Here is a 27,805-nt window from a genome sequence, read left to right as displayed (position 1 = left end):
GGACTCAGAGGGAGAGGGAGAGGGTGGGATGATTTGGGAGAATGGCATTGTAACATGTATACTATCATGTAAGAATCGAATCGCCAGTCTATGTCCGACGCAGGATACAGCATGCTTGGGGCTGTTGCACAGTGATGACCCAGAGAGATGTTATGGGGAGGGAGGTGGGAGGGGGATTCATGTTTGGGAACGCCTGTAAAAAAAAAAAAAAGAACTCATTAAAAAAAAAATAGAAAGATGGTAACGATAACCCTGTACGCGAGACAGCAAAAGAGACACAGATGTATAGAACAGACTTTTGGACTCTGTGGGAGAGGAAGAGGGTGGGATGATTTGGGAGAATGGCATTGAAACATGTGTACTATCATGTAAGAAACGAATCACCAGTCTAGGTTCCATACAGGATACAGGATGCTTGGGGCTGGTGCACTGGGATGACCCAGAGGGATGGTATGGGGAGGGAGGTGGGAAAGGGGTTCAGGATTGGGAACTCATGTACACCCGTGGCGGATTCATGTCAATGTATGGCAAAACCAATACAGCATTGTAAAGTAAAATAAAGTAAAAAAAAAAAAAAATCCAGTCCTACTGACATCAAGCCCCATAGTGCCTGTGGATTAATAGGCAGATTCAGAGCTATTGTCCAAGTATACAGAAGAGATCTGTGGAAGTGAGATCAGAGAGATGGTGAGCAAATCCAGAAAGCTTTATTAAGATACTGGCAGCTGTGAATAAACACTTTGAAGTGGGCTGAAAGAATAAGCCAGCGGTCCAGGTCTGAACTTTTAAGAACTAGCTTTATTTATTAAACCAAACCAGGATGCTCTGCTCACATTGTTCACCTATCCACCTCCCCTCCACTCACGTCAATACTGCATACCTCATTCTGACCACAAGGCGTCACTCTTGTTTTCACCATTGTTTCATAGATCATTTTCCAGATAGCACCGGGGGTTGACAAGAACAGGAGATGTGAGAGTGGGAACACTGTCCTAAGCTCTGGGCAGATAACTATAACCAGAGGAAAGTGCGTTTAGGAAGGGACGTTGGAGGTAGTGGGGCTCAAGAAGGCTAGGTTAGCAGATGCGGTGAGAATGGAAGGACCATGTTTCGAATGCCATCAGAGTCTCTCCACGTAAAAAGCTTTGCCCTTCTCATTTAGTTCTTGCTGGTACTGCTGATGCTCCTTTTCAAACAGCTGGTGCAGGGCCGCTTGACGGACCTGGTGGGGTGGATAGAAGAGTGTGATATATGCTCTCTGTGTACTTGCCGTCCTCATTCTTTCTCCCTGGTTGCTTTCCCATCCCGTTTTCTCTTGGATATGGAATTAGCTATGGCTTAAAATTAAGCAGGAGCACAAAGACTAAACTTTAGAGGGGAAGCCAACCCATTTTTTTCTCTGTGGGTGTGCAGACCCACGTCTTTTCTGAGAACACTCCAAAACCCACAAACTTTTCTAGGCACCTGGGATACAATGGTGACATGACAGCAACAGGGGACTCCAAGGAGAGAGGTTCCCAGAGGCAGATGCTAGGCACTAAAGGCACGGTTTTGCCAAGGTGGGAGGAGCAAAGACTAGACAGCTTTGGGACTCTGCAGCTGGATACAAAGAATCGGTGAAAAGGAGCTTTGATTTCAGGGTTAAGAGTTGCTGCTCTGGTGTAATGGCAGAGACCAGGAGCTTGGGAATCCCAGTGGGAAAAGGAATAGTGCAGTGGAGGGTGAACCTTCAGCCATGAACTCACCATCAGCAACTGCTTGTTGGCCAGTGCCAACTCCTGTACCATGGTGTCCTGCATCCTTAGGACAGCATATGGGTTTCTCCTCTGGCTTAATGTTATCTGCCACAGACAGTATGTGTGTGAATTTCGCCACCTGTCCCAGGCACAAAGGTAGAGGTTGAATAGGTTAGAGTTAGGAGGAGAGACAAAACCTTGTCAGGGAGGCTCTTCTTCATCAGAACTTCTGTACCATTGTCAGAGAAGACTGCAAACTCCTTGAAAAGGTGACTAGTACTGGCTTAGCTTCTCCAGGAAAGAACACTGGAATGGGTTGCCATTCCCTTCTCCAGGGGATCTTCCCAACCCAGGGATCCAACCTGGGTCTCCTGTATTGTAGGCAGATTCTTTACCATCTGAGCCACCAGGGAAACCTTGATTTAGAACCTAGCATATATTAATAGGAAGTATATCATTCAATCACCATAATAACCATGTGTCATAGGTATCAATTTTTGCATTATATAAACAAGGAAACTTAGTTCAGGTGAGTTACCCAAGGTCACCTAATGGCAGACCTGCGTATCAAGTCCAATCTAAGGATTGATTCCTTCCATCATCCAGTGATACTCAGTCTTGGCTAGACACACTCTGGAATCATTTAAAGTTTTCTAATACACAGCAGGATTATACACGTGATACACACACATATCCTCTGTTCAGATAATCTTGTTGACATTTCTTTTAAAAAATCAAGTATTTTTTACAGATGACTGAAAAATATATACAGGGATATATAGTAAATGAAAGCTGGAAGCATCATTCTTCTGCCCCAGTTCATCTCAACAAAGTTATCAGTTTCTTGTGCATCTTTACAGAAAAATTTTCTATCATGTATTAGCAAGTAAAACTTTTATTTTTAACATGAAATCATACATTTACATAAGCAGTATTACATAACAATTTGGACTTTTCGTATCAGCACTTAGAGATTTGCTTCATTCTGTTTAAAGGCTGCCAAGTACTTTTATAACATAATTTCACCAGCTACATGTTACTTCTAGCTTTTTTATTTGTATAAACAATACTGTCATGAATACTCATGTGTGTACATTCTATTGCTTTTGTAGGTATGTGTATAAGGTATTCCTAGAAGTTGAGTGGCCAGTTCAAAGGATCTGTGAATTTAAAATTCTGATAGATTTTACAAAAAAGGCTGCATCAATCTTGACTCCCATGAAAACTATATGCATTCTTTTTATCTCACATCCTTGCTATCTCTGGGTATAACCTATGAAACCTTAAAAAACAGGCTTATCCTAGCTAATCTTAGGCCATTTTAGTCAGAATCTTCTTCTGGGTTACGGCCTTTTTTTTTTTTTTTTAAATCTTTTGCCAAATCATGCAGCACATGGGATCTTAGTTCCCCACCCACTGCATTGGCAGCAAGCAATCTTAACCACTGGACCACTGGGGAAGGCCTAAGACCTTTGTTTTTTAAAAAAAACTCCCCAGATGATAAGAGATACACAGCTTAATCTTTTGAGTTTTCTTATTCACTCATTCAATAAACACCTACCGCATACCTACCACATGGTTGGTGAGTGTGATACCAGACAACAAATATTTGAATTTTCCTTAAAAAGTAAAACAACAAAAACTTGCTCCAATTTTCTTTCAGAGAATGGGAAACAAGGAAACAAAGGCTGCTGCTTGCCTGCTTCACACCTATTTGCCTTTCTGAGGAAACTCTAACAAGATGAAGTGGATATCAGAGGAGGGCAGGAGAGTGAAAATGTCAAGCTGAAGCGTAAGGGAAAGGACAGAAGCAGAGATTACCTCTCCACCATCTTCTTAAGTCCCAGGACCCTTTGAAAATGCTGCAAGAAAAGGGAGTTCTGTTATCTGCCTTGATCTCCAGTACCTCACCCTCAGTGCCCTAACATAGTGGGAGACAAAGATCTTTCTTTTCGGAGAGAGGGGAGTAGCCAACTTCCGAGGGCAGGTGTGGAGAAAGTCCTATTCATGCAGGGGTTAGTATGCAGCAAATATTTGAATACCTACCATGTGCCAGTCTCCCACTACCCCCCGGCCCGCTGCTACCCTTCAGTTACATCAAGGGCCTCTCAAGAACTGTCAATTTCTGAGAAATTCATCTGGAAACCTTATCCAGGGGAAACTCATCCAAAGCAGCCTTTCCAACTCTGCATACCTCTTCTACTTTTCCGATCTTTTCCATGGACATGTCTACAGACTTGCTTGATGTATTCTTAGGAGACTGAGCAAGCTCTCATTTCTGTTTAGTCACCAAGGATTCAGTAGTCATAGCAACATTTACACCTCCAACAATGAGCCTAGGCCTATGAGAGTTCATTGGTCACCTGGCCTGTTGCCCCAGAGACCTGAAGGGAATCCTGGTTCTCCAGCCTTCTATTAGTGACACAGGCACTTTTATGAGCAAGGACCCCAGTTGCAATTTAGGATTTCTTCTTTTGAGATCCCACATGACCCAACTAAGAGTTTGCATACCACAAATCCAGAGTTCGATCAAAGATCCCACATTCTGCAACTAAGACCTGGTGCAGCCAAATATAAATAAACATTTTTTTAAAACTAGGCTGCACCAGGTCTTAGTTGCAGAATGTGGGATCTTTGATCGAACTTTGGATCAAACTCTATTTCCCCAACTAGGGGTGGAACCAGTACTCACTGCCTTGGGAGCATGAAGTCTTAGCCACTGGACCACCAAAGAAGTCCTCACATGCCTGTTTTATTAAAAGACAACTAGAGAGGAATGAATCATATGCTTTATTTTTTAATTGTTCATTAAATGGTTTATAAAGTCAGATCAAGATATTGGTCTATTCCTTCACAGTATCCCACAAATAAGGAGTGACGGGATTATATCAGATTATAACATTCCTTTTTCAATTTATTCATGACAGTATACAATGAAAGTGGAAGGCAGATCCTCGCATGTTAGAGAAGTTGTGTTAATGTTCCCGTTAACATCCTGGTTTAAGCGGAGCACCAGGGTAAGTTGTTCTAGGTAGCACTCATGGCCTCCACCAATTTCCCCAGCATTCTGTATACCATTTCCACCCATCAACTCTTAGATGTTTCAAACCAAAAGGCTCCCATTCAGCTGTGTACAGAAGACAAGACACCAAGCCTGGTCACCCTTGGGATAATTTATAGTCTGGAAAATGACAGATGAACCATGATCAAAAAACCAAGTGAGGATTTTTAAGGAAGCTTTGACAGAAATATTGAGAAAAACATCTAATTCAACTCCAGAGAAAAGTGATACCAAGGGAAAATAAAGTCTTAACTGATGTTCTGAAACTGGCCGTAAGAACGGGTGGGAGAATGATCCTCGCCATGAAATCTTAAGAGCTCTGAACACAACCAGGGCTTCAGCTGATCCAGAGCTGGGCTGACCCCGATGACCTGAGTGAGGCCACCCGGCAAGCACACTGCAGTCTGTGTGGCTCCTTCAACAGTGAGAGGCCTTCAGCTCCATTACAGAGTACTCTCCAGTGTGTTATAGTTGTCCTTAAAGCTCTTCAATTCGAGGAAGTGCTTGGCACGTTTACTCTTCTGACTGGAGGGGAGGTATGTCACCTGGATGGTTGTTGGGGAGACTTCAGGAGACTGGGTTAGGTCTTTGGCTGCTGACTGGTGTTGTCGCTGAGAGCTCCCACTTCGTGCTTTGACCCTGAAGAACACAAAGAGGGCTGGTCATGGACAGACAGAGGACTAATGGAAGAAAACAATTCAAGGCTTCCATATCCTATACATGCAACTGTAGCCACAAATCGTCTCTGTCCTATCTTACAAACTAGTTACTAAAATCCCATGTGGTAGCTTACCACTGAGTCCCTGCCTCTGACTCAACCTCGTGTTCATTCCACTGTGCTTAAAGAAAACTTTTAATTCTGATTCACCTAATGTGTGCATGCCACTAATATACTCCCAGTCCAAAGAGTCCTTTGAAACAACTGACCTCCAAAAAATAATATTGAAATTAACTATTGAATTATCATAAGTTAGGACACTAAATCTGGTTCTTTTACCAACATGTAATTTACTCACATCCCATTATCCCTTTATGGTGGTATCACCCCTTTTGCAGATTAGGAAACTGAGGGTCCATCAAGGAAGGTGCCTGAGGTCACAAAGCTAGTAAGTGACAGAGAGCTGGGATTAAAATCTAAGTTTGTCAGATTTTAGAGCCTATACTCTTCAATATACCTATTGTAACTTTCTAGAAACTGAGATCTAAGAGACTAAATTTTTTAAAATGTGGTAAAATACACATAAAATTTACCATCTTAACAATTTTTAAATGTTTACAGTTCAGTAGTATTAGGTACATTCACACTGTTGTGCAACCAATGTCCAGAATTCTTTTCATCTTGGAAAACAAACTCTCTGCCTATTAAACAACTCCCTATTCCTCCTTCCCTCCAGCCACTACCAACCACCATTCTGCTTTGTCTCTATGAATATGACCACTCTAGGTACCTCACATAAGTGGAGTCATACAGTATTTTACTTTCAAAGAAACTGAACTTGAACAGGCCTTCTCCACCCTTTCCAAGGGTTTTCATTAGTTTTCTAAGTAGTTTTTATAGGACCTTTGTCTTTAGAACATATAAGGATATACAGAAAACAGGACAGACATACCCCTCATCTTTTGAGAAAGAGTCATAATCAACACAGCAGAAAGCAGATGTATTATTTTCGTGGCTGGTAAGTAACTCTTTATTCCAGATTGGCTTTCCCCCTTTACTCTTATGTTTACATACATGCATAAACAACATATTGAAGCTCTGTTAGCAGGTATTTAAAATGTTCCCAGCAAAAAGTCATGAAGTCTCTTCTATAAAACACAGCTAGCTCTTTAGTGATACCTTTTGTTTCAGTCAGGGTTATTAATACTTTAAGTGGTAATAAAGTTGGCTGACAATTCATTCTTACTTTTATCAGACCAAGATACAAAGGAAAACATTTTTGTTTGCTGAAAAACTATTTTATTCCTTTTACTGGTATAACAGATTACACTAATTCTGACATTTTACTGAGTTGGACAAAAAAATCAAAATAAGAAAAGAGATACAAAAAAGTAGGAGAAACTTCTCTTACTAACTTGCATCTACTTTCCACCATAAGAAAGAAACAGCTCTAGGACCTGATTTTGTTCACAGTGCTTTTGAAAGTAATCTAACTGTGAAAACAACCCAGGACTACTGTATTCTCTAACCAGCTTCCTTTGACATGTTCCCCTCCAAACTCACGCTGTGGCCAGCTCACTCAGGGCCTCCTGATAGCGCAGGTACTCACTCAGGCCAAAGACCTGAAGAAAGAGGAAGGAAGAATGAGGATCTCTCAGTCTGGGGCATCCCTTTAGTTTCCTGAAGGAAAAAGTGGCCATTCACTGTGGCTTACCCCTGTCCCATAGCGGGCTGTCTCATAGCCATCCAGCAGGGTATCAATGAGGGCCTTGCGCACACCCTTGAAAGGAGTACTAGTGTTTCGAAGATCTAGCAGGTAGGAGCGGAAATTCTTGCCCATTAAGGAATGGGGATGCCGGCCTTCAGCATGAAATGGGATCTCTGTGGAGATAACAGAACAATGATACCCGCTTTCCCGTTTGTTTAGTCTTCCTAATTTCCCAAACTTAGAAACAGGTACAATGAGTGAGTTGGGGGAAAATTTTAAGAGAATTAAGAGGGCTAGAGATCTAGAGCTATGTCTGAGTGGCTATACAGTGGTGGCAATATAACTGTTAAATTATACCAATGGTATATAACAGTGTCATTTTCCTATTTACCCTCCTACCTACCCATTAGTTTAAGATATAAACTATGTTTTGGTAGAGATAGCGCATTTCTGACAACAGTCATAGGAAAAAAATGGAAAAAAAAATTCAAGAGCATTTTTGACAATGGTCAAATGGAAAGAAAAAATCAAGAACCATCTATGTAGGCTTGGTGAAAAAGCAGATGTTGCCTGTCTCCTATGGAAAAACAAGCAGATTACCACTAGTTCATGAAACTAAAGGTATGCTGCTGCTGCTGAGTCGCTTCAGTCGTGTACGACTCTGTGTGACCCCACAGACGGCAGCCCACCAGGCTCCGCCGTCCCTGGGATTCTCCAGGCAAGAACACTGGAGTGGGTTGCCATTTCCTTCTCCAATGCATGAAAGTGAAAAGTGAAAGTGAAGTCGCTCAGTCGTGTCCGACTTAGCGACCCCATGGACTGCAGCCTACCAGGCTCCTCCGTCCATGGGGTTTTCCAGGCAAGAGTACTGGAGTGGGGTGCCATTGCCTTCTCACAACTAAAGGTATAGAAAGAACAAAACAAATCCAGACTCTCTGGAGAAAAATAACTTACCTACATCATTTCCTTAAGGCAAAACAGTAACCCAGTACTCTCAAAATTAGCAAACTCCTACCAGTTGGGTAGGTGTAGAAAGGACAAATTCTAACATAAATTAGGTTCCTCCCTCTCTTTCCTGGGTGAGCTCTCAGAATACAGAACAGCTGCTGAGCAGCCCTTACCAGAGGCACGGATAGCATCCAGAGCTTTCATCCTGTATAGGTAGTTGTAGCAATCTGTTGAGAAAGAGACTGGTGTCAGGAATAACCCTCAAAAGAGTCTCCAAACTCCAGCAAGCTTAGTGCTTCCCAATCTAACATATGCCCAGTAACAAGGAACCACAGCTGTTGAATTTGACAGCAGCTGTTTACAACTGAGAAAAGGACTTCAGAATTTGTGAGCCCCCTCACTGAAGTACTGTCCAAGAACATGCTACATACTTTGATTTCCCTGGGTTTCCAGCTGTAGCAGTCTTGCATCATCATCTGCGAGAAGCTGAGGTTCATACTTGATATCCTGAACCTTGGACAGTCGGATATCAATCTCCTCTTTTAAGTCCTGTTCATGCGGAGAAAAGAATACACGGCCATTTAGCCTGTACTTTGCTTCCCATCAATCTGGAAATGGGGCAAAGTGGGGAACAACTAAGACAACAGAAGCAAAGAAAATGCTCATTTGGCTAATGAAAGCGCCAGGTTAAGACTCAAGAATTTAAGTAATAATTTAAGAGAGAATGGGACTGGACTTGCTAAGAACCTCTCCAAACCACGTATCTCTAAGCTAGATCTTTTAATCTGCTAGAATTCCTTCAAGTTTTATTATTTCTGACTTTCTAAAAAAATTTTTTTTTCCTGCACCAGGGAGCTGCATGAAGGCTTTTAGATTCCCCATCAGGGACTGAACCCACATCCCCTGCAGTGGAAGTGTAGTCTTAACCACTGGACTGCCATGGAGGTCCCCTCAATTGGATTTAGAAGAGTCTTGGTTAGCTGTTTTTTCCTGAGCTGGGAAAAAATGGACATCAACTGTAGGTCATAATCTATTCTAAAACCCTATAAGGAGATCTGTATGTGGTTTAGAAGTTTGGGAACTATCTCTACCTGGTGGACCACAGGATTTCTAGAGGTTTTCTTCTAAGAGCATATTTAATTTTTTAAGTAGGTAATTCAAAAAGAAACTACGGACTTCCCTGGTGGTCCAGTAGCTAAAACTCCAAGCTCCCAATCCAGGGGGCCCAGGTTTGATTTCTGGTCAGGGAACTAGATCCCACATGCTACAGCAAAATTTGCTGCAGTCAAATTACAAAAAAAAAAAAAAAAAATATATATATATATATATATATATATATACACACACACACCGTTAACAGTTTCATATTCATTTTCTAACTTAAGAGGGCTGCCAGAGTCCCAAGAAGTATTCTCTTGTAACTGTTTAGAAACTTCCATTGTGAAGTATGTCATACATAGAATACATTTCACATATATGTACACCTTAAATAATTATAAAATTCATTAATATGAACACCTGAATGCACTACTCACTTTAAGAACTGGGACATGACCAATGACTTCAAAGCCTTGTGTCCACTCCCGGTCAAATGCAACCTCCAACCTAAACTTCTCAAGTTTTATTTTTCTTTGCTGTTTTATCATGTTACCCTGAAGATGTTTAGCTTTGCCTGGCTTTGAACTTCATACAAATGGAAAAATATTTTGAATTTCTCTGCAATCTTTTAAAATTTTAAATAAACTTTATTGAGGTTTAATTCAAATGCAATACATCCATTTTACGTGTTGTTTGATGAATCTTGACAAATGAATACTTTCATCCAACTACCATTCCAATCAAGATACAGAACATTTCCATCATCCCAAAATGTTTTTCATCCTCCTCTGCAGTTCAACTCTCCTCCATGACCCAGGGAACACTGATGTTTTATCTGTTTTAAAATTCTCTACAAATGGAATGGAATCATATGGTTATGTACTCTTTTTTTTTTTAAAATTTTAAAATCTTTAATTCTTACATGTGTTCCCAAACATGAACCCCCCTCCTGTATGTACTCTTTTGTGAATGGCTTTCTGGCATTTTTTTCACTCGGGATGTTTTTGAGATTCATTCATGTTTGTAATTTATTGTTTCCATTCAAAAAGATTTTGGGGATTCATCTGTGTTCACATTCTTATCTTCAGTTTCTTTTCATTTCTCATAGTGTTCCAGAACACAAATATGTTTTCAAGTGGAAATTTAGCGTACCATATTTAAAAAAATTACAATGCTTTATTCTTGTACATGTCTTCTGGTACACATGCAAAAATTAATTTCTGTATGGTAGCAATGGAATTGCTGGGCTGTGGATTAGGTAGGTTTGCAATCTTACTAGACAATACCCCAGTATTTTCCAAAGCAGTTTTACTAATTTACACTTTCACCAGCAACGGGTAAGAATTTAGACAGAATGATTTAGAGCAAAAGGAATCTTAATCTCATCTAGTCTATGGTTGCCGGGAGGGGGTGGCAGTGATGGGGTGTTTCTAAATAGTCCAAGTTTTGACTGACTCATGATATAGTGTAAACTAACACTGTGTCCTTCTTATGGGAGGCAGTTGGCATTTGGAGAACTGAGAGAGTGTGGAAGCACTGCTGAGGTTTCAGGCCACATCTTTGAGGCTTTCCATGAAATATATCATCACAGAAAAATGAGAAGAGAGTTACAACACTATTTAATGAAAGAACACTGATCTAGGAGTTGACATAATTGTATACCAGCTCTAGCCCTCCCACTAACCTGCTTTTCACTCGATGAATTATTAACTGTCTACTATACGTAGGCCGTGGCTCTATAGCAGTGAACAAAACTAGCATGGTGCCTACGTTATTAGAGCTTAGGGAAGAGACGGGCATTAAACAAATACACATAAAAGACAATTTGTAGTAAAATGCTATCTCAAAAAAAAAAAAAGACCTAGTTTATAATGAGTCATAAGCATTCCTCTTTCTAGGAAATAGTACTTGAGGTAAGCTCTAAAGATCAAATGAACTAGCTACATGAAAACCAGAGGTTGATCATTCTGCCCCAGCGACAGCACACATAAAGATAAAAAACTCAATCAGCGCAGCTGGATCCCAGTGATCAATGGAGAGCCATACAAAAGGAGGTTGGTAGGGGCAGCAGGCACCTTTTACCCAGAAGCGGAAGAGAGGAGCAGCAGGGTGGAGGTGGCAGGAGGGTATTTAGAGTTCTGATTTTGACATGTTGGGTTTGAGATGCCTATCAGACATCTAACTGGAAATGTTAGGTAGGCATCTGGATACACAAGTATGGAACTCAGGGAGGACTGGGATATAAATAAAATTTCAGTAGATTATTTAAAGTGAGGAAAGGAAGGCAGTTATCTTCAGCAGACAGTAGAGACAGAGACTACTTGGTTATTCACTGCCTGTATGTCCTCAGTAAGTTGCTTCCTTTTCTTAGGTTTCAGTTTGTAACACGAATGATGGAACTAGATGATTCGTGCTGCCCTCATAAATCTAAATGGATTCCCTGGTGGCTCAGACGGTAAAGAGTCTGCCTGCAATGTAGGATATCTGGGTTCGATTCCTGGGTCGGGAAGATCTCCTGGAGAAGGAAATGGCAACCCACTCCAGTATTCTTGCCTGGAAAATCCTATGGAAAGAGGAGCCTGGCCAGCTACAGTCCATAGGGTCGCAAAGAGTCAGACATGATTGAGTGATTTCACTTCATAAATCTAAAGTTTTGCAAAGTTTGCCTCCTCACTGATGTGGGGCTAATTCTAATCACTCTAACTCCATCCCAAATCAAAAACAAAACAAAATCCTCAAACAGAAAACACTGGGTAGCTTAAGTTTAACAGGGAAATATCTTACCACAGAAAGTTTGGAATTTTAATTCAAGTCCTTCATTCTGCAGATGCAGAAACTGAAGTCCTTGGATAAGTTACTAGCTGTGCCACAGCAGTGAGCAGGTAAGCCAGGACTCAAGATGACCTTTATCACTCAATGTACTAAAGCAAGCACGTGGGTAACTGGACAAAGAATACAGGAATTGAGTCATTTCGAAAGGCAAACTGCTAAGTCGCTTCAGTCGTGTCCGACTCTGTGCGGCCCCACAGACAGCAGCCCACCAGGCTCCCCCGTCCCTGGGATTCTCCAGGCAAGAACACTGGAGTGGGTTGCCATTGCCTTCTCCAATGCATGAAAGTGAAAAGTGAAAGTGAAGTCGCTCAGTCGTGTCCGACTTAGCGACCCCATGGACTGCAGCCTACCAGGCTCCTCCGTCCATGGGGTTTTCCAGGCAAGAGTACTGGAGTGGGGTGCCACTGCCTTCTCCCGAAAGGCAAAGGAAATCTCATTCTGAGCCCTAATAGATCTGGAGAACCACGCCTATCTCATGTTTTAAGGACCTACCTTGGGGGCATTGTGTCCCACAGGGACATGAGGTCCCCTTCGGGATTTCATTGCAAAGCGCATGATTTGCCTCTTCACAAAAATAAATAGCAGTACAAACACCTGTCCAAAAGGCAGAGAACCTTGAATTAAAAAATTAAACTAATAAAAGGCATGCCTTCAATTCAAATATCAATTGGGGTTCTCAGGGGTGCTTTGGGATGTAAGTTGGGGCAAAGCAAGGCCACTACCGATACGGTGGGTACGGGTGAACCTGTGGCGGATACGCGTGGGGGGTCTGCGTCCCAGGGTTTAGAGGGAGGGTTCTCAGCTGGGGGCGGGGCGGTGCGAGTCGGTGACTTACGCTCCCAGGTACTCCTGGGATAGGAGTCAAAGCCAGAAAAAAGTGCAGGTGAGTGGGTGGAGAATGAGGACACGGGGGACTGCTCAAGAGGAGGGTCTCTACTGGGTCAGACGCGACCGCAGGAATGGGGTGGGGGAATCTCCTCACCAGGCTCCCGTAGGCCATCACCAGCACGACATTCACGCCAGACAGCCAGTTACTGCCGGACGCCATGGCCTCCCCACCCCGCGCGGAACTGCTCCGGTTTAACCCGCTGCCCTGCCTCGTCAGCCCGGGCTCCGCTGAGGCAACGGCGCCTGGGTTTCCTGAAACTCCCCGGCCATTTCCTTACGGGGACAGACCAAGGCTGACCGGGCCTGAAAACATGGCGGATGGGGGGGGGGCTAGGAAAGAAGAACGCTGCCTTCCCGCTTCCCCCAAGCACGTGACTCAGGCACGCAAAGACAACCGGGACCGGCGAGTGCTGAGACGCGGAACTACGCCAGTAAGAGGAAGCAGAAGCCCTCTGCTCGTCACGTGGCGGAGGCGGGGCCGCCGCGGAGGAGGCGGGGCACACGCGCGCAGCCGGAATGAGGTGTCTCGTGGCGAGGCGGCACGCGCACGCTTACGTGCGCGTCCCTTTTCGCGTCACGTGCTGGGGGACGCAGGAAGGCAAGTGGGAGGGAGAAGGCGCGAGAGCGAGCGCGAGAGGGAAAAGGGGAGGGGGGAGGAGGGAACCTTATATCACGTGACAGGGGCGGCGCGGCCCGGGGTGTCAGTGTGGAGGAGACTGAGGTAAAGTTGGGAGCGCAGCGGCGTTGGCGGCGGCGGCGGCGGCAGCGGCAGCGCGGCGGGGCCGGGTATTGTCCGCGGCCCCTTTAAATCCGCGTTCCCCTTTTTACCCTCCCTCCTTTCTCCCTTACCCCCGCCGTATACCCCTCCCTCGGTAGGCCCCCCCGCACCGTGTTCCCCACTGTACACCCCCCACCTAGTCGTACGAGCCCTGGCGCCCCCCCTCGAGTCGGCCGCTGGAGGTTTTGTTTATGGTTGGGTTCGCGGCCTAGTGGGCCGCGCCAGAGCCGGGGCCTCGATTTGGGAGCGTGGCCGGGGCGGGGCTTGAGGCAGTCGGCGGCGGGGGGGGGCCATGCGGCTAGAGCCTGAGACGGGGGAGAGCGAGAAAGAGCGCGAGTGAGCGAGGCCTGGGCCCCGCCTGAGGTAGGGCCCTCTCTTTACGCTGGCCGGTTCCTGTGGAGAAGAGGAGAAGGCCTCCTCCCTTTCCAACCCTCTGCGGGCCCCCTCTGATCCGGATCCGGCCTGGTTTAGGGGTGGCGGGGAGGGGGGGAGGGAAGACGATGGGGTGGAGCTGCCCCAAACTCCCCCATGTGGCCCTCAGTTTGGAGTGCGGAGGATTAATTTGTTCCGGGTGGGAGGTAAGGAGGCGATTGGCCCTGTGAGCTCCCGATGTGGTGCTGAGCGGGGTGAGCCTCCCATCCTCCACGCGTGGGCTTGCGTCCCCTCTCCGTTTCCAGCCTCTTTGTCAGCTCCTCTTATTACCCTTCTTTCTTTCTCACCGCCCCAGCTCTTGGAATATATTTTTTTGCTGCTGTCTTTAGCTTCCTGTTGTCCATACTGTTGTTTTGGGTACCCCAAACAATTATGTTATCTGGGAAGCTGGGCATGGGAGGCCCCCATAGGGTATATTACGCCTAAGGGACGTCACTAGAGCAGTGGGGTTTTGATCACTCTTCTCATAATGGAACAGGAATCCCAAATTTCTTCAGACCCTTCACCTTGTGGGCAGTCCTTAAATTGCTTTGCAAACTGATGTCACAAATAGGTTGCTCCTTTTCCACTGTTCTTGAAATGTAGCCATCTCTGGTGTAGGATATTGTGAAAGAAAAACACCACAGTAACAGGCCTTTTTTGTTGGTGTTATTATCCTTTTTGCCTTTGACTGTCCCTGATTATTAGATGGTGAAATCGTGTTTTGTTTTGTTTTTTGTCTCCTCCCCATTCACTTCCACCGCCCACCTTCTGCTTTGGGGATGGATATCTGATGTGACTTGCTGGGATGTGATGAGGGTCATTGACAACCCGAATTCCTGGAGAACTAAAACGTTTTGGCCGTGTATGGGTTGATAAAACTGCTTTTGAGATCCTGCAGCCATTGTCCTTAAAAAGATTAGGCTCTCCCGGTGATTATTTCCGTTGTGAACGGGAAGTCGGAAAGTGTTGCTGGCATGAAAACTGATGATGAAAGACCTTAAAATGTACTGTTTTGATTATGCTTTTTAAAGCCCCTTCTTGCCAAAATGTGTCCTAACTGGGAAGTACTCTTTTTTAAATTAGGTTCAAGTTGATGGGGAAGGAGTTGCAGGGATAATTTCCACAGAGCATCTAGGGGAATTAATTGCTCTTTTAGAAGTAGCAAGCCTTACCCATCCCTGTCCAGCTTCAGAGTTTCTGAATTGTTTCTCAAATTAGATTGTAAGCTCCCTGAGGGCAGCAACCAAGTCATATTGCTTTTGTATTTACTAAAATACTGGACACATAGTAGATACTCAATAAATACTTGTTATTTATTTTTTTCTGTAAAATTTCTCTGGCTATTTTTTTAAGTAGCTGGTTTTCAAAAAATGGTCAAGGGCACTCCTGTGTTGAAACCTGTATTTGTTCCCGCACTATTCCCTTGTCTCCAATACTTCTCACCTACTTTCATTAAATATTCTTATGCTATATGAAAGAGTACTTAACAAGATTCCTCACCTCTACTGTGATAACTTTGGGTATGTGTCTTTTTACTACTAAAAGGCTACTAATTCTGTGCCCTCTAGTGATCCACTCAGATCACTTATTTTTGACCTGTTGCTCAGTGTTGCTACTATATAGGTGGTAAAATTTTGTTAGTCACACATTTCAAAGCACTTATAAGAGAGAAATGGAAGTTAATAGAATGATCAGGAGGTTCCCCCTGCTTTTCCTAAGTAATTAATGTGGGTTTTGAAATGACTAATGTATTTACGCTGACAGGTACTGTACATGCAATTGTCTTTACAGGTAGTCATGAAATTCTACTTAACAACTCCTGCTCACAAATGGAAACACACGTGGAGTAGAACACAATCTATATTTTTTAAGTTCTAGGAGAGGCTACTCCCATGGTTAGAATCTTCATCTTTGAGCCAATTACAATAATGCCTAATAGTTTTCCTCTAGGTATTTTCTTTTTCTTTTTTTTTCTGTTTTATTTGAATCTAGGTACTTGGTTGAACAGCACTTGATTTTTTGTAAGTTAAGTTTTGAAACTTGACAATAATGGCAGTCTGGGAAAATGGACTTTTGTATATCAAATAATCCTGTACTATCTAGACAAATTTATAGGCCTTTTTGTGCACATGTGTAGGGAGAAGAGGTAATGGTTAAAAATTAGCGCCAAAGTTTCCTTAAAAATCTTTTTTGGTGATAGGGAATGTAGAACTCTTAATTCTTAATAACTGCATCAAAACAATAAAGATCTATGTGACACATTGACCCAATTGGGTGAAGGATTTATCCACGGGGAAGTTAGCTTACTTTGTGACCCAAGAAATAGGTGAAATTCACTCTCAGTAGTTCATGCTTGCATATTTCCTTAGAAACCCAACCTACCTGTCCCTCAAATCCGGCAATGTCTTCTGGGCAGCCTAGAATTACCCTATGTGAAGTTTTATTAATGAAAAATAAATAATGTAGAGCAGAAAAGTAAAAACTTGTCCTCTTTGGAATGGAATAAAACATGCAGAGTAACCTCCTTTTGAGCACTCCATAATATGAATGTTTTCTTTGTTTGCTAAATACAGCAACTGAGATTGCATTTAGAATCTTTGCTTGTTAGAAGTGTTGTAACATAAACTGATCTGGTTTTGGGAAGGCCCTGTGTGTTCCTTGTCTCTTTAAAGACTCAACAAAGTCATCTTGCTGGCAATAATGTCTCAAGTTTAAAATGATTTCCCAGAAGGACTTTCTTCCAAATAAAACTTTGTGCCAAATAATTTTGATTTGGGACAAATTTGGGATTCTCTGTATATTAAGGTGAGTGGTGGAGGGTAATTGCCATTCTGGTTTCTTGGAACTTCGGACTTAGGAAACCAACATAAGCATCCACAAAAGCAGGGTGCTGGAATTATTATCCAAGGAACTGAGATTCTGAGCAGTCACTGGGGCTAATACATGCCTTGTGGAAAGTTGTGGGAGCCCCTGCACCATACTGAGGGACAGAAACTTGAGGGAGAAAAGCTAGACTTGAGCTTGTCCTTTCCCAAATGATGGAGGACACATGCAGCTTATGTTTAAATGGTTGTAAGGCAGGTAAAGCTGTTTTCAAAGGTAGGTTGAGTACAGCATTTTAAATTGTTTTTATTTGAAGTATAGGCTAATCCCCTTCCTGGAAGGCTTTTGTTTCCAGGCTTTGCTGATTATCTTTCCTTCTGTCAGAGGGACTTTGGATATTTTCACTTGTGGGACGACTTGATTATTAACATTGTTTTGCTAACTATTAAGATAGCAAAACTTAACAAAGCCTGCTTATAAGGTACACTAACCAGATTGTGCCCATAACTTTAAAATAAGCAAACCATCACTTAACACATTTTATGCATTTATTGTTCTGCAAAAATGGATTAGTACCCTAAAGAATTCATCAGACTATTAATGTCTCAAGAACAGGTGCATGTTGGTTTCTTTGAAGAAATGATAGTCGTGAAGGTGCTGATGAAAAAGGTTGAAAACATTTTACCTGCATTTAACATCTAAACTTTTTTTTCCTTCCTTTTTTTTTAAAAATCTTTCAGTATTCTACCTTGTAAATACTGTTATTTGTATATACTGTAAATGATGACGTCGGTGGGCACTAACCGAGCCCGGGGAAACTGGGAACCACCTCAAAACCAAAACCAGACACAGCACAAGCAGCGGCCCCAGGTAAAGAACCCAAGGGATATGGATCCATGGGGTAGCCTTGCAAAGTTCTATGCTTTGGGTTATTAGTTTGGGTTCTTTATTCTTATTTTCTTATCCTTTCCTCTTTTCACTTGGGGCCTAATAACTGTTAATGACATACTGTGATGCAATGTGCTTATTTTTATCGTTAATTTACTGCATTATGAGGCTTGGAAAGAATGGGTCCTGTGCTTTGTATCTCTAAGATAGTTTCCTTTATTCATCTGGGTTGTTTCAGCAATATATTTCTTATTTCCTAGAATTTCCACTTTGATATCTCTTTAGCCAATCTTTGTCTTGCCACCTTTTCCTTTCCTTTGCTCTTGTTTTCCCTAACTTGTCTTTTATTTTCCTCTCTTGTCTCATTGAGGCCTAATCTGATTTTTCCTTTCCCATGAGGAGTTAGCGTCTTTACTGTGTTCCTTTAAGATTAACAAATGAGACACTCTATGGGTATTGCCCAGTTTATTTTTTAATTTCAAGATTTTATTTTTTTATATTATCTTTATTATTATTATTATTTTACTTTACAATATTGTATTGGTTTTGCCACACATCAACATGAATCCGCCACGGGTGTACACGTGTTCGCAATCCCAAACCCCCCTCCCACCTCCCCTGCCTGCTCAGTTTTAAAGAGTAAATTAACCTGGGCACTGAGGTTTATGAGGTTTTTTTTTTTTTTAAAGTTGAATTTAGATATATATTTTTAACAACCAGTTTGGTATTTGTTGGCACCTAATATGAATGAGTCAGTTATATTTGGTTATGGTCAGATAAATTAAATATGTCAGATTAGAACTTTTCTCTTATTCATTTTTCTTTTAATTCTCTTTACAGGTGAATTTCTAGCAGAATTCTAGTGTTTATCTCAGCTGGGGCTAAAATTTCTGACATCTTACAAGCATACATTGGATACTTAGAGGATATGCTCAGTGTATCCTCAGACTAAACCTTATGCTGTTCTCATCCCTAGGGAATAAGGGAGTGACAGTGATCATTGCAGAAACAGGAACAGGGTTTTCACATGATTTTGCAAATACATGAAATTGAATTAAGGCACAGATGTTTCAAAGTGGTGTTTGATCCCAAAATGAGTCTCTTTTAACTGTGAACATAAGAGAAAAGCTCCATGCTTCTTTGAAGAAGATAGTGTGAAATAATGACAGTTTAACTGTGTTGTTATTTTGCTCATTTAAGCATCTTACGTGGTGGAAAGAGCCTAGCAGCTATATAGTCCATGGGGTCACAAAGAGTCGGACACGACTGAGCAACTGAAGTGAAGTGGTGGAAATGTTTTATTACTTGGCCATGTGTAACAGGGAGAAGGAAATTGGGGTGGGAGATGATGAATATTGATTGTTGTTCAGTTGCTAAGTTGTGTCAGACTCGTTTGCAACCCCATGGACTGTAGCCCGCTGCCTGGGTTGCCATTTCCTTCTCCAGGGGATCTTCCCAACTCAGGAATCGAACCCACATCTCCTGCTTGGCAGGTGGATTCTTTGCCACTGAGCCACCTGGGAAGCCCAGTTGACTGTGTTGGTCCCTCTCATTTCTCTAAACTATTGTCTCTTGATCTTGCTTTTTTAGGCCACTGCAGAACAAATTCGACTTGCACAGATGATTTCGGACCATAATGATGCTGACTTTGAGGAAAAGGTGAAACAAGTGAGTGTATTTTTGATTTGTCATAAGTTGTGGGAAAAAAAACATGAAGATTAAAGCACAGTTAATAGGATTGATGCCTACCAGGATACTTTGCACTTTAGGTATTAAAAGAATTTTGACCTGAAATATGATAGGTTAAGCCAATACATGAGTGCTTTTATTGTCTGATTTACTGTGCCCCTTTTGACAGATACTTGTTCAAAGAGATTTTATCTTAATTTTAATCTCTTTATTGAATGACTTTGTTAGTACTGTTGTACAGTAACATTGAGCATTTGTGTTATCTAGGGAATATGGAGAGTCATGGTATACTGAAGCCTGTGTGTTTCTGCATTTGATTCTCTATTAGATACTTTATTGTTCGATTGTTTTATAAATATTTTGCCCCATCCTTAATCACAGATGTTAGTATTTTGCTTTTGGAGCTAGAATGTCAAAATTCTGCATGTTTTGCTTTTTTAAACCTAATTCTTTCAAACTCAGCTGTGTCTTCTCCCTTTCCTTCATCTATTTTCCTTTTTGGGAGAGTGCAAGCTTGTTCATAATGGTTGTTGATCTTTTTCTTTCAGTTGATTGATATCACAGGCAAGAACCAGGATGAATGTGTCATTGCTTTGCATGACTGCAATGGAGATGTCAACAGAGCCATCAATGTACTGCTGGAAGGAAACCCAGATACGGTAGAGTGCTAATAAAGTGTTCTAAAAGTGGGTCCCTGGTTGAGAGGCTAGTAAATTCCAAAAATAGCAAGTGGGGCCAATTTAAAGCATACGCTCTTATTCTCCAAATAAAGCAAGGAACTCTGTTTATATTTGCTGGAGGTTGCAAACACTTAAAATTTATGTGCAATAAATAGGAGAAACAGATAAAATCAGTTTCTTTTAGTTGGCCTGGAATAATTGTTGATTCTAGGCTAATGACTACTTTTAAGACTTGGTTAGTCTGAGTGAAGAGTTGCTGCTAAATAGCCTTAGTTACTAATAGAAGATTTATTGCTGTTGAACAAAGCCACAGCCCTTACTGGATTCTGATTTCCCACCAATATTGGCTTTACATTTCACAATACCTTTTTTTCCCACAATACCTTTTTATCATGTGAACTTATTTTTGTTGAAGTAGCAGAGAAAGAAACCTTTTTAAAAAATAATTTATTTTGTTCATGAATTTTTGGCTGCACTGGGTCTTTGTTACTGTTCTCAGCCTTTCTCTAGTTGCAGCGAGGGGCTGTTCTTCATTGACGCGTGCAGGCTTCTCACTGTGGTGGCTTCTCTTGTTGCAGAGCACAGGCTCTAGGCACACGGGGTTTAGTAGTTGCAGCATTCGGCCTCTGTAGTTGTGGCTCGAGGGCTTAATTGCTCCGATGCATTTGGGATCTTTCCAGACCAGGGATCCAACTCATGTCCCCTGCATTGACATATGGGTTCCTAACCACTGGATGACCAGGGAAGCCTGAGAAACAACTTTACAGCTTGTTGACTATTCCTGGAGATGGTAGGGGATATTGGAGGAACTCTCGCCCTGGAATTTAGAGTTGATTTCACTTCTTCCTTTCCTTTCCTTTCCACTTAATGAGAATGCTGTGTTTTGTTACTGTCTTATTATTGTATCAGATTGTTATGTCCCTTAAGAATAGGATGGTGCCTTACTAAATAATCTTTGGGATGTTCTGCAGTGTCGAGTAGAGATCTTTATTATTAGTTTTTTGAATGAGCAGTGTATCATTTGAAGTCATTTTCATTTACTTGATCTTACTCGAGATTTTTGGTTGCGATTGATAACCAGATTTCATCCTTAGATTAACTGATTGATACTACAGTGTTACTTTAGCTGAATGTTGGAGGTTTGTCAGTTTGAGACAGTGGGAAATAATAGTGAAAACTGTTTTTAGTCATTGAGTTTAGATTTGTAGATTTTTTTCTTCAGAAGTGTGGCCCTAGACTAGGTTTTATAACTGCTTTTGTTTGAAAATTACTACCTGAATACTCAGATAGCAGTTTTGGTTCATTTTGAGTTTACTCTGGAGTAATTGCCTCAAGATTTTTCAGGGAGTAGGATGGAGATGAAAGTGGGACTACCTATGCTTTCTAAAAGTGTGTTTTGTTTTGTTTTTTTTTGAGACGTCGCTGGAAGTTCAGTGGTTAAGACTCCAAGCTCCCAATGTGCTGGCCATGGGTTTGATCCCTAGTCAGGGGATAAGGTCCTGCATACTGCGCAATGCGGCAGAAAAAAAGTGTGAAAAAATTTTCTTTTGCACATCACATTTTGTTTCACCTTCCAGTACTAGAAGTCTGACCTTCTTCCACAGTATTAAAAAAATAAGCTAGAGAATGTAGGTTTATGCCCCAAATAAACCAGCAACTAGTGAAACCAATGGGAATCAGTCAGTTGCCAGGAATGTTACATGTATTTGGGTGGATGAGATCATATCAGAAAACTGGCAGTGCCTTTGGGCAAAGCATAGTAATTCTTTTTATCTATAGAACCCATCTGGTGCCAGCAGTTGATAAATAACCATAGAGAAGCCAAAAGGTGACAGGTTTCTGAAACCTTCCAGGTTTTGATACAGATTAGCACAAACTCTTAAGGACTAACTGTTTTGAGTCTCATTTCCAGAGTTCCTGATGGCAGGTTTAGGTATGAGGTTACTATAATTTATGAATCAAAGCTACTATGAGCATTAAGTGACCTACAACTTAATGTGGAATCAGGGTGGGTTGGAAGAATAGGCAACACGCTACTGCTAGGTCCTAGGTGGATGCTTAATATTTTTTTTGGCCAAGCTGTGTGGCCTGCAAGATCTTAGTTTCCTGACCAGGGATTGAACCTGTGTCCCCTGTATTTTAAGGCGAATTGTTAACCACTGAACCACCAGGGAAGTTCCTTTAGTATAGTTACTTACTTGGTCATGCTGGGTCTTCAGTGCTGCTTGAAGGTGTTTCTAGGTGGGGCAAGCGGGGACAGCTCTTTCGGTGCACAGGCTTCTCATTGCGGCGGCTTCTCTTGTTGCAGAGCACAGGCTCTAGGCACACAGACTTCAGTAGCTGCAGTGTGTTGGCTTAGTTGCTCTGTGGCATCTTTTAGTGTAGTTTTAAATTTACTTGTTTTGAACTTAAAAATGTTTAAATTGTGGTAAAATACACTAGAGGAAATTGACCAATTTAACCATTTTAAGTAAACAATTCTTTGTCACTAAGGACATTCATGGTGCTGGACAGCCATTCTTGTTGTATAGTCACCAAGTCGTGTCTGACTCTTTTGCAACCCCATGGACTGTAGCCCGCCAGCCTCCTCTGTCCATGGGATTTCCCAGGCAAGAGTACTGCAGTGAGCTGCCTTGACCTCCTCCAGGGGGTCTTCCTGATCTAAAGATCCAAACTGTGTCTGCTGCTGGGCAGGTGGACTCTTCGCCACTGAGCCGCCTGGGAGGCCCTGGGCAACCATTCCCACTACCCTTTCCAGAACTTTTTCATTTCCCAGTTAGAAACTGTATCCATAAAACAATTAACTCTCCATGCCCCACTCCCAGCTTGGGTAAAATCTTCTGTTTGTGGTATTTCATATAAGGTATTGCCTATTCTTGGTACCTCATAAAAGTGGAACCAAATATTTGTCCTTTTGTGTTTAATTTAGCAAAATATTTTTAAGGTTTGTCTGTATTGTGACTTGGGTCAGAATTTCAGTCCTTCGGAAGACTGAGTATATTGTGTTGTGCGTTTATAGCACATGTTGTATATCCACTCATCACTGGTGAACACTTTGGATTATTTGGAAATAAATTGTAGACATCAGAGTACTTTGATTTCCTAAATTCTTCAGCATGTTTTCCTAAAAGGATACTGTTTTATATGACAAAATTATTGTTAGCCCTGAGAAAGTTAATAGTAATTTCATATTACTATTCCATATTTTTAAAGTTATTTGACAGCTGTTAATGAGCAAACCTTCCTCAGCGATCAATGCAAAGAAGTAGAGGAAAACAACAGAATGGGAAAGACTAGAGATCTCTTCAAGAAAATTAGAGATACCAAGGGAACATTTAATTCAAAGATGGGCTCGATAAAGGACAGAAATGGTATGGACCTAACAGAAGCAGAAGATATTAAGAAGAGGTGGCAAGAATACACGGAAGAACTGTACAAAAAAGATCTTCACAACCAAGATAATCAGGATGATGTGATCACTCACCTAGAGCCAGACATCCTGGAATGTGAAGTCAAGTGGGCCTTAGAAAGCATCACTATGAACAAAGCTAGTGGAGGTGATGGAATTCCAGTTGAGCTATTTCAAATCCTGAAAGATGATGCTGTGAAAGTGCTGCACTCAACATGCCAGCACATTTGGAAAACTCAGCAGTGGCCACAGGACTGGAAAAGGTGAGTTTTCATTCCAGTCCCAAAGAAAGGCAATGCCAAAGAATGTTCAAACTACCGCACAATTGCACTCATCTCACACGCTAGTAAAGTAATGCTCAAAATTTTCCAAGCCAGGCTTCAGCAATACGTGAACCGTGAACTTCCAGATGTTCAAGCTGGTTTTAGAAAAGGCAGAGGAACCAGAGATCAAAGTGCTAACATCCACTGGATCATGGAAAAAGTAAGAGAGTTCTAGAAAAACATCTGCTTTATTGACTATGCCAAAGCCTTTGACTATGTGGATCACAATAGACTGGAAAATCCTGAGAGATGGGAATACCAGACCACCTGACCTGCCTCTTGAGAAACCTATATGCAGGTCAGGAAGCAACAGTTAGAACTGGACATGGAACAACAGACTGGTTCCAAATAGGGAAAGGAGTATGTCAAGGCTTTGTATTGTCACCCTGCTTATTTAACTTACGTGCAGAGTACATCATGAGAAGAAGCTGGTCTGGAAGAACAAGCTGGAATCAAGATTGCTGGGAGAAACATCAATAACCTCAGATATGCAGATGACACCACCCTTACGGCAGAAAGTGAAGAAGAACTGAAAAGCCTCTTGATGAAAATGAAAGAGGAGAGTGAAAAAGTTGGCTTAAAACTCAACATTCAGAAAACGAAGATCATGGCATCTGGTCCCATCACTTCATGGAAAATAGATGGGGAAACAGTGTCAGGCTTTATTTCTTGGGGCTCCAAAATCACTGTAAATGGTGATTGCAGCCATGAAATTAAAAGACACTTACTCCTTAGAAGGAAAGTTATGACCAACCTAGATAGCATATTCAAAAGCAGAGACATGACATTGCCAACCAAGGTCCGTCTAGTCAAGGCTACAGTTTTTCCAGTGGTCATGTATGGATGTGAGAGTTGGACTGTGAAGAAAGCTGAGTGCCAAAGAATTGATGCTTTTGAACTGTGGTGTTGGAGAAGACTCTTGAGAGTCTCTTGGACTGTGAGGAGATCCAACCAGTCCATCCTAAAGGAGATCAGTCCTGGGTGTTCTTTGGAAGGACTGATGCTGAAGCTGAAACTCCAATACTTTGGCCACCTCATGCGAAGAGTTGACTCATTGGAAAAGACTGTGATGCTGGGAGGGATTGGGGGCCAGGAGGAGAAGGGGACAACAGAGGATGAGATGGCTGAATGGCATCACCGACTTGATGGACATGAGTTTAGGTGAACTCTGGGAGTTGGTGATGGACAGGGAGGCCTGGTGTGCTGCGATTCATGGAGTCGCAAAGAGTCAGACACAACTAAACTGAACTGAGCACACAGAGGCATCGTGATTTGGTATTTGGAATCATGGTATCCAGGATGGTAAACATGATAGTCTTGGCATTTGAACTGAAACTTACTTGTACATGTTTGAACTTATTTGTACATATTTCCTGCAAAAATTATAAATCAGTATATGTGTATGTTTAAAACTTGAAATTTATAAGGAATTCTCTGGCAGTCCAGTGGTTAAGACTCTGCTCTTTGACTGCTGAGCACCTGGGTTCAGTCCCTGGTCAAGGAACTGAGAACCTGCAAGCCACAGGGCAAGCAAATTAAAAAAGAACTTTAAGTTTATAAAATTCATTTTCCTAAGGAATGAGTTTTTTTGCACGACTGTTTAGCTTATTTTCCTTGCTATAAATATTTGTTCCCGATCTGCTTTGAGGAAGGTTGAATTGTATTATAGCAATTTCAGATGCATAAGGAGAACACAGTGAGTAAAATGAGACATGCTTCCTATAGTCAGCACGTCTCAGGGTCAGGGCTGTGCTTTCCTGACTGCTATTTGGTTTTCTTTTAAAGAAAGGAAATTGGTGTGTGGAAGGGGTGGGTTAGAGAGCAGGTGTAGTTGTTTTTCTCCTAAATTCTAGGTTGCTTAATTTGAGACTCTACTCAGGAGTCAAATGTGCTATTCATTCACTCTGAATTCAAAGTTAACTTTTAGAAACTTTTGAGTTTTTAGCTTTATTTGACATGGATAAGGCTATAAAAAATTGGAAATTACTGAAATGCATAGGAAATTAGTGTTTTCAGCCCAGGAAGCACACTTCAAACAAAGGACCAGTGAGTAACTAGGCCCTTTGACTAAGGCGACACTGAGTGACTGAACTGGATGGAGATCTTGGTGGCCCTTTTGGGAACAATTCCTGCAGTCCATTTGCTCATAAGCACCTCCTCCACAGAAAGGGCTTCAATTTTGCAGTGATAGGTGCAGAATTTGTTTTGAGGTCCTGTCTATGCCCTCAACTTAAGCAGAAGTAAACTTACAGAAGTATCTTAGATATGGATACTGAGAGAATGGTTAACAGTTGTTCCAACTTTGATCTCTGGTTTCCTGGTAGCAGCCTATACTGATCTGCCATGAATGCTCTTCCCTTCTTTAGCATTCCTGGGAGATGGTCGGGAAGAAGAAGGGAGTCTCAGGACAGAAGGATGGTGGCCAAACGGAATCCAACGAGGAAGGCAAAGAAAATCGAGACCGGGACAGAGACTATAGTCGGCGACGTGGTGGACCACCAAGACGGGGAAGAGGTGCCAGCCGTGGACGAGAGTGTATGCATGGGGCTTTAACAAAACCAGCTGTGGGTTAGTAATGTCTAGACTTGAGGGGTGTCAGGGCCTTGTGAGGCTAGACTTAGTAACCATTATCATTTTTCTTATGATCATCTGTTCTGAGATCTTGGCATTTTTTACATGTAGTTTTTTTTTAGCAACAGCCACCAGTTAGCATGAAATGACCTTTTTAGCTGTGTGTAAGATTTTTTTGACTGGGAACCATTCCCCTAGTAACCGTCATGTTCTGTCCTTCCAGCTCATTTTCTCTTCTTTGTTTTTGTCTTCCCCCCATCATGTATGCATACCGTTTATATATATTTTTTCTGTTCACTTTACTCTGGCCATTTGTACTGTTCTGTTTTTAAATTTCAGTTCGAGGTCAGGAAAATGGATTAGATGGCACCAAGAGTGGAGGGCCTTCTGGAAGAGGCACAGAAAGAGGCAGAAGAGGTCGTGGCCGAGGCAGAGGTGATCAGTTTGTTGGGGGAATGGATGTTGGGGATGATACTCTTATTAGTTTAGTAGGGGTCTGCTTTATTTAAAAAAAAAAATTCAAATGGATGCTGGATACCTTAATTGTTGAGATGTAGTGCAAATTCTAGAGATTATTGTGAGGGCAGTGGGGATGAAGGTAGATGTCATTTCCTCTAGTATTTATTGTTATTACTATATTTGCTTAAGGATCCGGCAGTTCAGTCAGCAAAGAAACAGTCTTGTCAATAATAAGGATTGTCCTCTTGTATTAACTGATATGCTACAGAGTGAGAGACGGAACATCTAATGATGTCAACCACTTACTTTCCAAAGTTTCCTCAGTTGGCATGGTGCTTTTATATCAACTTCTAAAATGTTTCCCTCTCCCTCTTTAGGTGGCTCTGGTAGGCGCGGAGGAAGGTTTTCTGCTCAAGGAATGGGGTGAGTTTCATTGATCCAATGTCAAAGTCTTTGATTTTTTTTTTTTCATAAGTGTTACCATAGTAGCTTGATGTGGTTAATATTCTGGTATCCTGAGGATAACAGGCAGCTAAGTAACCAAATGTGATCAGATAAATTGCTACAGTATTTCATCAGATGTGTGCAGACATTGGGCTTATTTTAGTGAGATAAGCATTTACCACCTGGATTACTTTATCTCATAACTTCATATGAATACATATACCTGTTGTTTTTCCAAAATGTTTATGTGGATTTTATCGGTGGCCTATTGCTAGGGGAATGATAGATATATATAAGATTATATCATGAAATTTTAGGTAAGCTGATAAGAGGAAAAGTGAACAGACAAGATTCTAATTGCCCTCCTTTTAATTTCAACTGATGTTGCTTAGCGCTCA

General features: G+C 41.9%; 3 protein-coding genes across 30 annotated transcripts in view; 1 reads left to right on the top strand and 2 right to left on the bottom strand.

Annotated features, from left to right (window-relative positions):
* Nucleotides 1–1,120: 1,120 nt before the first annotated feature.
* CFAP141 (cilia and flagella associated protein 141) lies at nt 1,121–3,963 on the bottom strand. The gene is made up of 4 exons (XM_068993542.1): nt 3,931–3,963; nt 3,558–3,598; nt 1,746–1,875; nt 1,121–1,222 (listed from the first exon to the last, which is right to left on the bottom strand). Exons 1-4 carry the CDS (start codon nt 3,961–3,963, stop codon nt 1,121–1,123), a joined length of 306 nt encoding a protein of 101 aa, XP_068849643.1.
* A 533-nt stretch (nt 3,964–4,496) lies between these two features.
* On the bottom strand, nt 4,497–13,305 carry C2H1orf43 (chromosome 2 C1orf43 homolog). Of its 4 annotated transcripts, XM_068964379.1 has the most exons (7): nt 13,024–13,305; nt 12,534–12,635; nt 8,543–8,660; nt 8,285–8,338; nt 7,170–7,336; nt 7,019–7,077; nt 4,497–5,436 (listed from the first exon to the last, which is right to left on the bottom strand). In XM_068964379.1, the coding sequence occupies exons 1-7, from the start codon at nt 13,087–13,089 to the stop codon at nt 5,241–5,243; spliced, it is 762 nt and encodes a 253-aa protein (XP_068820480.1). In that variant the 5' UTR covers nt 13,090–13,305; the 3' UTR covers nt 4,497–5,240. The 4 variants fall into 4 exon arrangements, with proteins under 4 accessions (XP_068820480.1, XP_068820481.1, XP_068820482.1 ...); XM_068964380.1 differs by lacking the exon at nt 8,285–8,338; XM_068964381.1 differs by lacking the exon at nt 12,534–12,635 and having other exon boundaries at nt 13,024–13,304.
* Nucleotides 13,306–13,612: 307 nt separating this feature from the next.
* The window catches only part of UBAP2L (ubiquitin associated protein 2 like), a 44,373-nt gene continuing 30,180 nt past the window's right edge, over nt 13,613–27,805 (top strand). For 12 of the 25 annotated variants that reach the window (XM_068965119.1, XM_068965115.1, XM_068965118.1 and 9 more), the window contains exons 1-7: nt 13,644–13,715; nt 17,685–17,814; nt 19,423–19,500; nt 20,070–20,180; nt 26,300–26,468; nt 26,844–26,939; nt 27,341–27,386. In XM_068965119.1, coding sequence (XP_068821220.1) covers nt 17,725–17,814; nt 19,423–19,500; nt 20,070–20,180; nt 26,300–26,468; nt 26,844–26,939; nt 27,341–27,386 — 590 coding nt within the window. In that variant the 5' untranslated portion in view covers nt 13,644–13,715; nt 17,685–17,724. Of the gene's footprint in view, nt 13,716–17,684; nt 17,815–19,422; nt 19,501–20,069; nt 20,181–26,299; nt 26,502–26,843; nt 26,940–27,340; nt 27,387–27,805 lie in introns of all 25 variants that reach the window. The other 13 variants (XM_068965117.1, XM_068965116.1, XM_068965110.1 and 10 more) reach the window with 3 other exon arrangements.

Source organism: Capricornis sumatraensis, chromosome 2 (genome assembly GCF_032405125.1).
Source record: "Capricornis sumatraensis isolate serow.1 chromosome 2, serow.2, whole genome shotgun sequence".
NCBI lineage: Eukaryota > Metazoa > Chordata > Mammalia > Artiodactyla > Bovidae > Capricornis > Capricornis sumatraensis.
This window is presented reverse-complemented; position numbering and strand designations above follow the sequence as displayed.

What these genes read in the sequence shown, in the direction of transcription:
- C2H1orf43 (XM_068964379.1), bottom strand. Translation starts at nt 13,089, where the DNA reads ATGGCGTCCGGCAGTAACTGGCTGTCTGGCGTGAATGTCGTGCTGGTG. An exon ending in TGATGGCCTACGGGAGCCTG is followed by an intron (nt 12,636 to 13,023) that starts GTGAGGAGATTC and finishes CCTTTTGGACAG; the next exon opens with GTGTTTGTACTGCTATTTAT. An exon ending in GGAAACCCAGGGAAATCAAA is followed by an intron (nt 8,339 to 8,542) that starts GTATGTAGCATG and finishes CTTTCTCAACAG; the next exon opens with ATTGCTACAACTACCTATAC.
- CFAP141 (XM_068993542.1), bottom strand. Translation starts at nt 3,963, where the DNA reads ATGTCCATGGAAAAGATCGGAAAAGTAGAAGAG. An exon ending in CTTAAGAAGATGGTGGAGAG is followed by an intron (nt 1,876 to 3,557) that starts GTAATCTCTGCT and finishes TGCCTGGGACAG; the next exon opens with GTGGCGAAATTCACACACAT. An exon ending in CCAACAAGCAGTTGCTGATG is followed by an intron (nt 1,223 to 1,745) that starts GTGAGTTCATGG and finishes CCACCCCACCAG; the next exon opens with GTCCGTCAAGCGGCCCTGCA.